At 46.2% G+C, this 11,270-nt stretch overlaps 1 protein-coding gene across 3 annotated transcripts; it reads right to left on the reverse strand.

Moving 5' to 3' along the window:
* Nucleotides 1-424: 424 nt before the first annotated feature.
* On the reverse strand, nucleotides 425-10,540 carry NXF3 (nuclear RNA export factor 3). 3 transcript variants are annotated; one of them, XM_024988700.2, is made up of 17 exons: nucleotides 10,227-10,540; nucleotides 7,433-7,577; nucleotides 7,059-7,212; nucleotides 6,366-6,449; nucleotides 6,155-6,259; nucleotides 5,951-6,031; nucleotides 5,313-5,420; nucleotides 5,056-5,165; nucleotides 4,451-4,487; nucleotides 4,019-4,087; nucleotides 3,881-3,936; nucleotides 3,341-3,448; nucleotides 3,163-3,221; nucleotides 2,955-3,070; nucleotides 2,809-2,851; nucleotides 2,144-2,216; nucleotides 425-1,580 (listed from the first exon to the last, which is right to left on the reverse strand). In XM_024988700.2, the coding sequence occupies exons 1-17, from the start codon at nucleotides 10,228-10,230 to the stop codon at nucleotides 1,397-1,399; spliced, it is 1,536 nt and encodes a 511-aa protein (XP_024844468.1). In that variant the 5' UTR covers nucleotides 10,231-10,540; the 3' UTR covers nucleotides 425-1,396. The 3 variants fall into 3 exon arrangements, with proteins under 3 accessions (XP_024844468.1, XP_024844467.1, XP_024844466.1); XM_024988699.2 differs by lacking the exon at nucleotides 10,227-10,540 and adding an exon at nucleotides 10,033-10,164 and having other exon boundaries at nucleotides 2,144-2,213; XM_024988698.2 differs by lacking the exon at nucleotides 10,227-10,540 and adding an exon at nucleotides 10,033-10,164.
* Between the last annotated feature and the right edge of the window lie 730 nt (nucleotides 10,541-11,270).

The following is an 11,270-nucleotide window of genomic DNA, read 5'->3' on the forward strand; positions in this document are numbered from 1 at the left end:
GGAACACAGGTATACCTGTGGTGGATTCATTTCGATATTTGGCAAAACTAATACAATATTGTAAAGTTTAAAAATAAAATAAAATTAAAGGGTGAATAGAGTGCTAATACATGGAGAGGGGCTGTGCTTTCTGTCTGGATACCTCAGTGTACCTGTAACTGGGTTTCTGTCTTTACACACCAGGTGGCCAGATCAGAATGTCAGCTATGAGAGCCTCAGACCAGGATGCTCAGCAAGGGGAAAGAAGGGATGGAACTTGGGATCTTGGTATAATGACTTCAACCATTATAAAAAATTCCAGAAAGCTCTGTCTGGTGAATTTTGGCAACACATAGACCTTCCCTCCCACCTGCCTGCTCTGCCTGTTCAAGCTGCTGTCAGGCTTCTGTTATGATGTAGCACCAACATAACTCCAGTATCCGAGTTCTCTACAAAGAACTTTATTTAAAGAGAAAAAAAAATACAATGTTGTCCCTTAAAAGCCAGCATATTGAACTAAGTATAAAGTAATTTTAACTCTGTCTGAAAAAAGAAATCTGATAGGTGTTAAATAAGCATACTCCAGAGCCTGCATACAGTGAATCGCCAGGTAGCAGTAGTGTATCGGCAGTCAGCAGCACAGGGAAACACAGGGCTCTAAGAGGAATGGGGCAGAGACTGAAGTCTGGACAGCTGTATCCAGTGTCCCAGTCATGGGATGGCAGAACAGGGTGTGGGGGAAGAACTGGGCAGCTGATACAGAGGTGGGTGATGGAGGTAAACACTCAGCTCCTTGCGAGGGACCCTCTACAGCGGGAACAAGTCAACCTACATTGATGGGGGAAGAGATACACCAATGAATGTGATGTAGCTTTGGGGTCAACAACAGATGGGATTGCTGTGATATACATAGAATTTTCCAAACAGAACTGGATTCATACTAAACAAGCCTTTCCAAGACATCTGTTATTCTTTGCAAAATGTACTTCTTTTCCTTAAAAATGATGACGGATGGAACCAGGTGGCCAGATAAGAACGTCAGCTAAGAGAGCCTCAGACGAGGGTGTTCAGCAAGGGGAAAGAAGGGATGGAACTTGGGATCTTGGTATAATGGCTTCAATCAGAGTTTTCTGGAATTTTTCACCACCTGGAAGCAATCCCTCCTTATCTATCATTTTTCTGGATTACTGAATCCCGAGATTGGAATCCAGTGGGAGTCTGAGCTGAAGAAAAATTTACACTAGTGAGAAGGGGGCGATTGGGCTAGAGGAGAACTGGAAAGAGAAACATGCACACACAGATATGCTGTCAATTACATTTTGATTAAACTTCATCTCCCCACAAAATTGAACACAATGAATGATTTTCCAAGGCAATGAGTATATGTGTGCATGTATGTGCACTATAATCTTCAACATCACTTCTGAGACTGCTGGAAGTTCCTCCCAGACTGGATGGAGAAATCCTGCACCATTTTCTGTTGCTCCAAGGAGAAGGTAGGCATGGAGTTGACAGGTTTAGGCTTTGGGATGAAGAGCACAGGCTCAGTCTTCTTGGGGCTGAAGTCACTCACAAGCAGCTTATCATTCACAATACAAAAACTGGAGGAAATACGGACTCTTAGACAATTGACAGATGTACCGACCCACACCCCAAAAATTATCTGCTCCCACTGGCACTCAGTAACCAGATTCCTTCCATCCCCCTCCTGTGTCTGTCCCCAGACTCCTTGACTGGTTCCTCTGCCCCTTGTACAGAGCCCACCTTCAGAGAGATTGTCTACCAGCTTCACTCAATGGATAGCCTGATCCCCAACCCAGGGACAACTTCACATCTACCCTGAATAGCAGCCCAGTACACTACAGCACAGGAGTGCACATTCTGATCCCCATTTTCAGAAGAAGATACCAAGTCACAGAGAAGCCCTGTGACTTAACCAAGGTCACACAGAGAATGAGTGTTGGGTCAAGGAGAAAACCCATGTGCTCAAGGAGAAAACCCATGTGCCAGTGAGAAAGCCCATGCTCTTCCTAGGTTAGACTGCTCCTTGGAACTACCTGCTGGCTTTCCACAATACTGAGTCAGCCTAAGGTCTGCACCACCACATGCCTAGGGCCCTGAGACCAGGTTGGTTGGGCCATCCCACCCACAACACAGCTCTTACCTGGAAGAGGTGGCAGGGGTAGTGATGAAGGTCCGGGTGAAGGAACGCACACAGCCAGGAAACCTTCCTTCTACTTCAACAAAAAACAATAAACAAGAGTACCCCTTAGAGCCCCATGTGTTTACGGGTTCCCACAGAGGTCCCCAGTCAGGGTCTGACTTGACACTCATGCTGAGGGGTCAGTTGTTCACTTGGGGAGCCTGGGTGTTGGGAATGGGGAGGGCAACTGGAGGGCGGTCTGCTCCCAGTAACATGTTCCCATGACAACCACTTTACAAGTTCATGGGATACATTTTCCTTAACTGCCCAAGATGTGGGTATATGGGGAAACTGAGAGGTTAAGTATTGGCCCAAGTTCTCAGTGTAAGGATCTGGTATGGGAGCCATGAAACTCCACAGCCTGTGTCCCTAATGCCCAGAATGAACAGGGCAGACATGAACGCAGTTCAGACCTGGGTTGTCTGTGGGAAAACTGAGGGCTGGAGATCACAGAGGGGAAAGGGAGGGGAGGGGAGGGAAAGAAGGGGAAGGGAAGGGGAGGGAGGGGAGTCCAGAGGAAGGGACGGAATGGAGAGCAAGGGAGGGGAGGGAAGCTGGAAGGAGGGAGGGAGCCCAGCCAGGGGAGGGAGCAGTGGACGGTCTGGGAGGGATCTATGAACACTCACCTTCCTTGAACACTCCATTCACAGAGAAGCAGAGCATTGTTTGCTGAAAGGGAAGAATGCAGGTACTCAGTCACCCCTCAACTTGATTCCTCCCCATCTGCAGCTTCCCACCCCTGCTCCCAACAAGGCAGGAAGCAGGTGCCCACCGTCTGGAACCACATGTCCACCATGAAGGACTTTAAGTCATGCTGAGTTTTGGGCAACCCACAGAGGGCATGCACAATGTCACATTTTGTGTGTTTCAGCAGCTGGAACCGCAGATCTGTGGAGGAGGGGAAGCAAGCAAAGGTCAGGGACCCTATGAATCTTCCACTCACTGCCCTTTCCTGCCCAGTCTTCCCACCACACACTCACCAGGGTCCTTGAGTTTCTTCATATTCCTGCTGTTCTTGAAGTATGCACACATGCTGCTTCTAGGAGACACAGAGGAAATGGGTTGGTGGTCCAACCAGCATAGGTGTCAGCAGGAGCTGGCCTGCATCTGCTGGGGAACCAGATGGCCCTGGGGAGGAGTCTGGGCTGTGATACTCACGGGCCTGGGTCCTTGAAGTGGAATGGAATGGTCAAGGAGAAGCAGGCTTCCTCATGATAAGCACACAGGAGTCCCTGGCGGTCCCCATAGTCATGGATCAAGTAATATCTGAGGGGGAACAATGAGGACAGTCTAGCTCTGTGATATGGAACTCAAAGGAGATTTGAAAACTCCCATGAGCAGACCTGCAGAGCAGGCAATGGCACCCCACTCCAGTACTCTTGCCTGGAAAATCCCATGGATGGAGGAGCCTGGTAGGCTGCAGTCCATGGGGTCGCTAAGAGTTGGACACGATTGGGCGACTTCACTTTCACTTTTCACTTTCATGCATTGGAGGAGGAAATGGCAACTCACTCCAGTGTTCTTACCTGGAGAATCCCAGGGACGGTGGGGCCTGGTGGGCTGCCGTCTATGGGGTCGCACAGAGTCGGACACGACTGAAGCAACTTAGCAGTAGCAGCAGCAGCATGAGCAGACCTGAGTTTGGGTGGCCTCCCCTGTACTAGCCCTCCCCTTGCTCAGATTCCCAAGGGTACTTACTGCTGCAGGAATTGCAGGATTAGACTCTTCAGCTCATCAGATCCAAAGAAGCTTCCCTAGAATCAAAACAGTTCTCAGGACCAGGGCTGACACCCCCTTGTGTACCACCTAGAACCCTGCTGGATCCTCCATGCTCACCTTGCATGTTGGTAAGCACTTGGGGGCTTCAGTAGCACACTTAGACCCTGAGAGTGTCTCCTGGCCATCCTAGGGGAAGGAAGAGGAAGTCAGCAGGGCAGTCCAGGATGTGATGCTAGATGATCGGGGAAAAGAACGGACCCAGGATGGGGGTGGGGGTCTGAGATAAGAGGAGAAAGGGTCCTGGAAATGCCAGGGGCAGGACTACATGTCTGTCATCTCCATGGGTCCCCGAAGCCTGTGGAGAACATGGTTGAAGAAGATCCAGGGCCTTTTCAGGTTCCCACAGAGGATGGTACACTCTTCCTCCCGCAGGACATGTAAGGGTCAGGTTCAAAAATGGAACTTGGACAGGTCCTAATGGGTTTCAGAGTAGTTCGTGGGCACTGTCAGTGCTAGTTAGAGGACTCTGTGATTAAGGGATACGCTTACCAAGCTTAGTAACCTGGGGAACAACTCCAGGATGGTGCTGCCAAAATCAAGACAAAAGAGAAAAGCCAGTGAAAATGTGGACGTGACCCTCCTCATGAGAGCAAGTCACTTACAGCAATCACAGCCCTGTGTGTGCCCCCCACCCACAATGCAGTATGCTAGGCTTCCAGGGCCTTGGTCACCACTCCGTGGACTGACCCAGAGGAAGGCTGTTCCCTCTATCCCTTCCTCCCACCACCTTTCCCCTGGGTGGCTCCCAGCCAGACTGTCCTGATTCCCTTCTCCAGTGCCACAAGGACCAGCAATTCAAACCCTTACTGGAGGTCTTCCTCCCCTCCCTTCCTCCCTTCCTCTACCACCCAGTGAAGGCTGTGGAGAGAAGAGGAAATGGGGGGGATGAGAGCCCAGGGCTTTGCTACTTCACAGGGGTTTCATCACTCTGTCAAGTCAGGACAAACCTCAGGGATGACCCAGGAGGCTGTGACAGGGAGGTGAGTGAGGTGGGACTCAGGAGGGAGGGAGGAGGATGAAGACAGACATGGAGTGGAGGGAGGAGGGGAGAGATGAGAGAGACATAAGGGTGTAGAGGCAAGGCAGAGAGAGACCTTATGTTGGTTGACTTATCAGGGGAGGTGGTGCACGTAGCATTTCTGTCAACCCACATCCCTTCTGGTTCCAGCTGTTGACCCTTGTCCATCTCCCCTGCAGACTTCACCTGGAATTATGGGGAACACCCACATGGACTAGATGGCTCTGCATCCACACCCATCCTTTCCCTACAAATCCACTTCCCTTCATCTGTCACCACCCCATAAGCCTTCCCACATCCCTTTGAAAGGAAGATCTAAGTGCTCCACCTCACCTCAGTGTTGGAAAGATTCAAGTTCTTGGTGTGGGAAGCATTCTCCATAATGGTGGACAGGCTATGCACCATGTAGGGTTTTTTGTTGCTCTGGTCCAAGGACGAAAGCTATGATGAAGAAAGAAGAGTGAGGACCCCAAAGGGGATATCTGAGACAAATATGCCTCTTCTATCTGATCTCTCCAATCCTCATCATCAGCCTCAACATTGGGCCTAGGTCCTCACCTTGGACCTGACCTCTGGATGGATGTGCAGGGAGGCGGGCATGCCATTTCTACGGTTCCATGTCATTCCAATATCATAGATCATCAAGTCTCCAGGAAACCAGGAGGGAAACACAGGCTGAGAGGGCCCTGGTTGGTGCACCTCCAGCACCATCCCATCCCCATGATATCATCTCCGAGTGTCTTTCCCAGACAGACCCTCTACCCTCACCTGCCCTACAGTTACTGCTACAGCCATACCAGGGCCAAAGAGGAGTCTCTGGATGTCAAGAGATTGCTGGTGGACATCGTATGGTTTGTTAATGGTCAGCTTCAGTGTTAGGGATGGGGTTCAGTAGCTCTGTGTCTGAGGGTGAGCAGGGGGAAGAGGTGGGGCTGGGTATCAGTGCACAGCTTGTGTTAAGTCTGCATTACCTTCATCTGCTCCACCTTTTCAGACTTCAGTGCTTTCTGCACAGATTTGGGTGCATCACAGGGCTCAACAAAGATAGATATCTGTAGAGAACACAAGAGGGGCTGGGTAAGCTCCAGGAAATCTGTGCATGGGATCAAGCAAGACCATGCCCCTCTCCTTCCCTCTTGCCCCTATTCAGCCCTGTTCATGCCCTTGACACACACCTTTTCATTATCCTCATTGAAAATCTTGCCATTGACATTCTTCAATGCACCGGCAATGTTGGCATTCTCTACAAAGAATTGGGCCTGCATTTTTTCATAGTGAAACTGTAGGGAGAGTGACAAGAGAAGCAGAATATGAGACCAGAGCCATTTCTCATCTGGGCCTGCCATCTACCCCATTTCTTCTCATTGCCTCCATGTCCTCTCTTACTTCGACTGGAATGAAGGGGACACTGCATTCCTTCTGAATCAAATCCAGCAGCCACTTCTCATCATATTTTATACCAAAGGGAATCTAGGGGCCAAAGAAGAAATGGGAAACAAAATTGATGCAATAGAATCCAAGGTTAAGATAAGACCCAACTGTGTCTTACTTTAGAACCTATTTTCAGGCTTTAAATAAATTCTTAACATAGGACAATATCTGTTATCGCTAACTTTTGTACAAGGCATGGATTTGCTAAATATAGTTTCTTTCCATTCATATACTCTTCCTGAAAAAATAATATGTTTCACATGTATTTCCTTTTATAACGTTCCAAGAGATCCATGTGAGATAGGCCTGGCCTGCCACTCTGACATGGACCCCAGAGACTCAACCTCCTCCCACACTTAGCTTGAGCCAAACTGTGTGATCTGGTATGAAGTGCTTCATCTCCCTGGCAGCAGGTTTCCTCCTTTGCTTTTAGACAACCTCTCCCATGCTCCTTCTTGCAGTCAGTCTGTTTCCTTTCTATTGCTTCTCTGAACTTGCCCTTAGATGATCTAGGAAGATAGTCCCTAGTAATAACAATACATTACCAACACCACTGCCCCAGAAAAGTTCCCAGCATCTCTACACAAATCCAACATGACTCTCTCTGTCATCTTCTACATATTAGGTCCATTTATCCAGCACACTCACTATAATCTTGAACCAGCTCCCCAAGGTCTCATTCTGTCTGTCTCTCTCCATTCTTCTCTCTGAAGGCTTTTGCTTTGTCTCCATATTAATATGCATTTGCTCTTGTTTCTGAAAACTGCTTCTCTGACGACGGGATGGAACAGCATAGGGAGCACTGTCGGGAAGTGGAGAGAAGAAAGTGGTCCATATAGACTTAGAAAGTCTTCTCCACATTTTTCCACATGATATCAGAGCTACAATAAAGATTGCTTAAACATTAGCCAGATCCCATCATTCCTCACTCTTCCAGATTGGAGAGAAGAATGACATGTTTAACTACAAGGTTTTATTGTTCACTGGTTGGTACATGTCAGCCATGCTCACTGGTCACTTACTATCTTGTTTGGAAGTCCATGGGAACATCACCTGAATCTTGCTGCTGCTGGGAATTGACACGTTCAGACGAATAGTTGTATCGCCTTCGGTAAAAACTCCAGCTTCGTGCTCTTCTTTGTAAAGGGTTCGGTTTATCACTGTCCTCTAAAATTGACAACAACAGATCAATGGTCCCAATACCAGAAGAAGTCTTGGGTAAATATCATGGCTAAGGAAAAAAATATCACTGACTGTATAATCTAAACAGAAATGCATCACTGTGCAAAAAACAAAGGCTGAGAGACTTCACTGTGGCTCCACTTTTCAGGAAATGAGAGGTGCAGAGCATTCACAGCCAAGAAAACAGGCACAGAAGAAAGGGTCTAGATCTAGAGTGTAGTCTGTGATGTTAGATCCTGCTCTACTTGGTTCAGGCTAGGTGACATGGGACAAGTGACTTTTAATCCCCAAGTCACACTTCTCTGCTCTGCTCTAGGGGGACAATAAAACATTCCCTGAAATCTACCCTGGTGTGATGTTCAAGGGTTGAAACTGGTCTGCCTCACTGGAGGAAGAATTAGAGAAATGAAAGATAAGTCTGATGAAAATATCCAGAATGGAGCCTGGAAAGATATATCAGTTCAGTTCAGTTCAGTTCAGTCGCTCAGTCATGTCTCTTTGTCCCCATGGACTGCAGCACGCCAGGCCTAAACTCATGTCCACTGAGTCGGTGATGCAATCAAACCATCTCATCCTCTGTCATCCCCTTCTCCTCCCACATATAATATGGAAAATACCAAAAGCAAGGTGTAGAGAATTAAAGGTGATGCAGTGAGTATACTGAAAACATGGTTAATGTGAATCCCAGAGAAAAGGAAAGGAAAAGTAGAGAAGTGATATTTGAAGAGAACTTGGTTGAGAAGTTTCCAAAAGTAACAAGAAATCAACTTAGGATAACAATGTTAGTTGGAGAAAAAATAAATTTTAAGGAAAAACATTCCTAAAAAAAAATGTATTCGTTTCACCATAATGTAACAAAAAGTCAGAAATTTTGTGACCAGAAGATTCAAACTAAAAGTAATATTACAGGCTTTTTTTTGGGCAGAAGAAATATTATCCCAGGTGGAGTCACATAGATACAGGAAAGAAAGACTAATATCATTTGTGAATATGTAGGCAAATTTAAATGAGTAGGCAAATTTAAACTACATAAAATGATGATAGCAATATTTTCTGGGGGTTCACATATATAGAGAATGAAAATGAATGACAATAAATTTGGAAAGAGTATGTGGAATCAATGTGTCTCAAGGTCCCATAATTTTCTGAGGAGTTTTAAAGAGCTAATGAACTAATATTAGATTGTGAAAGGACTTCCCTAGTGGCTCAGATGGTAAATAATCAGCCTGCAATGAAGGAGACCTGGGTTCAGTTCCTGGTTTGGAAGGATATCCTGCTGAAGGGAATAGCAGCCCCGTCCAGTATTCTTGCCTGGAGAATTCCATGGACAGAAGAGCCTGGTGGGCTACAGTCAGTGGTGTCCCAAAGTGTTGGACACAACTGAAGCAACTTACCATGCACCACCACCAGACTGTTAAAAGGCAAAAATGCACATTGTAATATGAAGGGTAAGCACTACAAGAATAGCAAAAGGATGTTTAGATATCTGCATGAATTAAGAATTCAATAGTTGCAAAATATTAACCATTTCAAAGGAAAGGAAAAGGAACTTAGAAGCAGCAAAATAAATACGTAGCAATATGATACACATAAAGCAAATTATATCTATCTTTACATTAAAAGATTCAGGCTAAATATTCTAAATAGAAAGACAGATATTTTCAGACTGGACTAGAAACATTTCATCAAACACTCTTGAAAAGAGAAACATGTGAAATTTAATCATCAGGTAATCTGAAAATAAAAAATGAAAAAATGTATAACTTGTCCACATTAATCTACAGAAAACTGGTATAACCATATTAGTAAAAGAAAATGTACAGTTTAAAGAGAAACATTATAAGAGAAAGAGGGAAATTTCCTTATGATGATGGGTTCAATGCAATAAGAAGATATTAATACAAAATTCTAAATTTGTATACAGGTCTTAAAATAGAGCCAAAATATGCAAAATAAAACCTGACAGAAATAAGAGGGAATGGACAAATCCACAGTCACAGTGAGAAACTTTAACACTTCTCACTGAGTGACACATAAAATGGCAAACAAAAACTCAGCTAGAGGGAGAGGATTTTTAAATGTGACTTAAACAAACAAATTTATTTAATTGACATAGAACAATGCACATAGCAAATACTCATTGAATATTCCAGAATAGGTCATATGCTAGGCAAAAAAGCAAGCCTCAAAAACTAAGGACTAATACAATTTACCCTGACTAGTTAATGCAATATTCAGTAGCAATGGTGGGGTTTCCGTCCTCCCTCCACCTCTAGTATAAATACAAAGAACATTAGTTTACACAATCCCACCCTCTACCTAGGTTATCATCCCCACTCTCCAAACCCTAGACCCAAGAAGATCACATTACTCTTTTCCTTAGCCAGGGAAAAAAATTCACCCAGCCAAGGCCATTTCCATAGGAGGGGAAGTTTTTTACCTGCAGTCATAAGGAGTTTTTGAGAGCCCATTTCCTCAGGAGAGTAGAAAACAGTCAGCCTGGGCCCTCTCTCACCTTTCTCTAAACGAGGATTGGCTGGTTAAGGGTCCTATGGGGAGGGGTGGGGAAGGGAACCCAGAAACCCTCCTGTCCTGTGGAGATCTGAAAAGAAGTTCTCATGTAGAGTGACTCACCCATGGGGTAACCTGAAGGCAGAGATTTGTCACCGCTGTCCTCACAGGCTTCTCTAGAAGAGAATGTGTGGTTCTGGAGCTGGAAGTTTGGAGAATATCAAAGAAGGCTGCCAAGCAAAGAGAGAGCAGGCCCCAAACTCTCTCTCAATGCCAAGCAAGATGGAGTCCTTACAGGAAGTCCTTTCCCCAAGGGCATAGAGGAGGAGAGCCCTGGGGGCCAGAGGAGCTTTAACTTCTTATAATAATAGCCCTCTGGGTTTTCTACCAGCTTAACACCCAGGGACCGTTTCCAACTAAACCACCCCTACAGAGGTGTTAGGAGGCACCGGGGACCCGGGTACTTATAGCTACAAACAGAGAGAACTCTCTATGCCAGATTCTGCATTGGCTACATTACACTGTGTTCCTTCATTCTGCAGACCCAGAGAACTGTGAGTGCCAGAGGTAGGAAAAGTTCTGTACTTGCTACATTGCATCTGTTCTTTCATGTATTCTTCACAAGGAGATTCTGATATCAGAACCACCAACTTTTCAAGGTTGCTGAGGCTTACTGAGGTGCTGGAGCTTGTGGAGTCATTCAGTTGCTACCTGGAGCAACAGAGACCGGAATTGAGCTCCAAGGAACTGGGTTGATTTCCCTATGCACAGATTCACTAAATTCTTGGTTCAGTTCGGTTCAGTTCAGTTCAGTTGCTCAGTCGTATCTGACTCTTTGCGACCCTGTGAATCGCAGCACACCAGGCCTCCCTGTCCATCACCATCTCCCGGAGTTCACTCAGACTCACATCCATCAGGTCAGTGATGCCATCCAGCCATCTCATCTTCTGTCGTCCCCTTTTCCTCCTGCCCCCAGTCCCTCCCAGCATCAGAGTCTTTTCCAATGAGTCAACTCTTTGCATGAGGTGGCCAAAGTACTGGAGTTTCAGCTTTAGCATCAGTCCTTCCAAAGAACACCCAGGGCTGATCTCCTTCAGAATGGACTGGTTGGATCTCCTTGCAGTCCAAGGGACTCTCAAGAGTCTTCTCCAACAACACAGTTCAAAA

Source organism: Bos taurus, chromosome X, assembly GCF_002263795.3.
Source record: "Bos taurus isolate L1 Dominette 01449 registration number 42190680 breed Hereford chromosome X, ARS-UCD2.0, whole genome shotgun sequence".
Classification (NCBI taxonomy): domain Eukaryota; kingdom Metazoa; phylum Chordata; class Mammalia; order Artiodactyla; family Bovidae; genus Bos; species Bos taurus.

Bases quoted from the DNA above. Each gene is read 5' to 3' on its own strand.
- NXF3 (XM_024988698.2), bottom strand. From the start codon at position 10,063: ATGGGCTCTCAAAAACTCCTTATGACTGCAG. The intron at 6,032-6,154 runs GTGTGTGTCAAG...TGTTCTCTACAG, and splicing joins TCAATGAGGATAATGAAAAG to ATATCTATCTTTGTTGAGCC. The intron at 2,217-2,808 runs GTGAGTGTTCAT...TTTTTGTTGAAG, and splicing joins GAATGGAGTGTTCAAGGAAG to TAGAAGGAAGGTTTCCTGGC.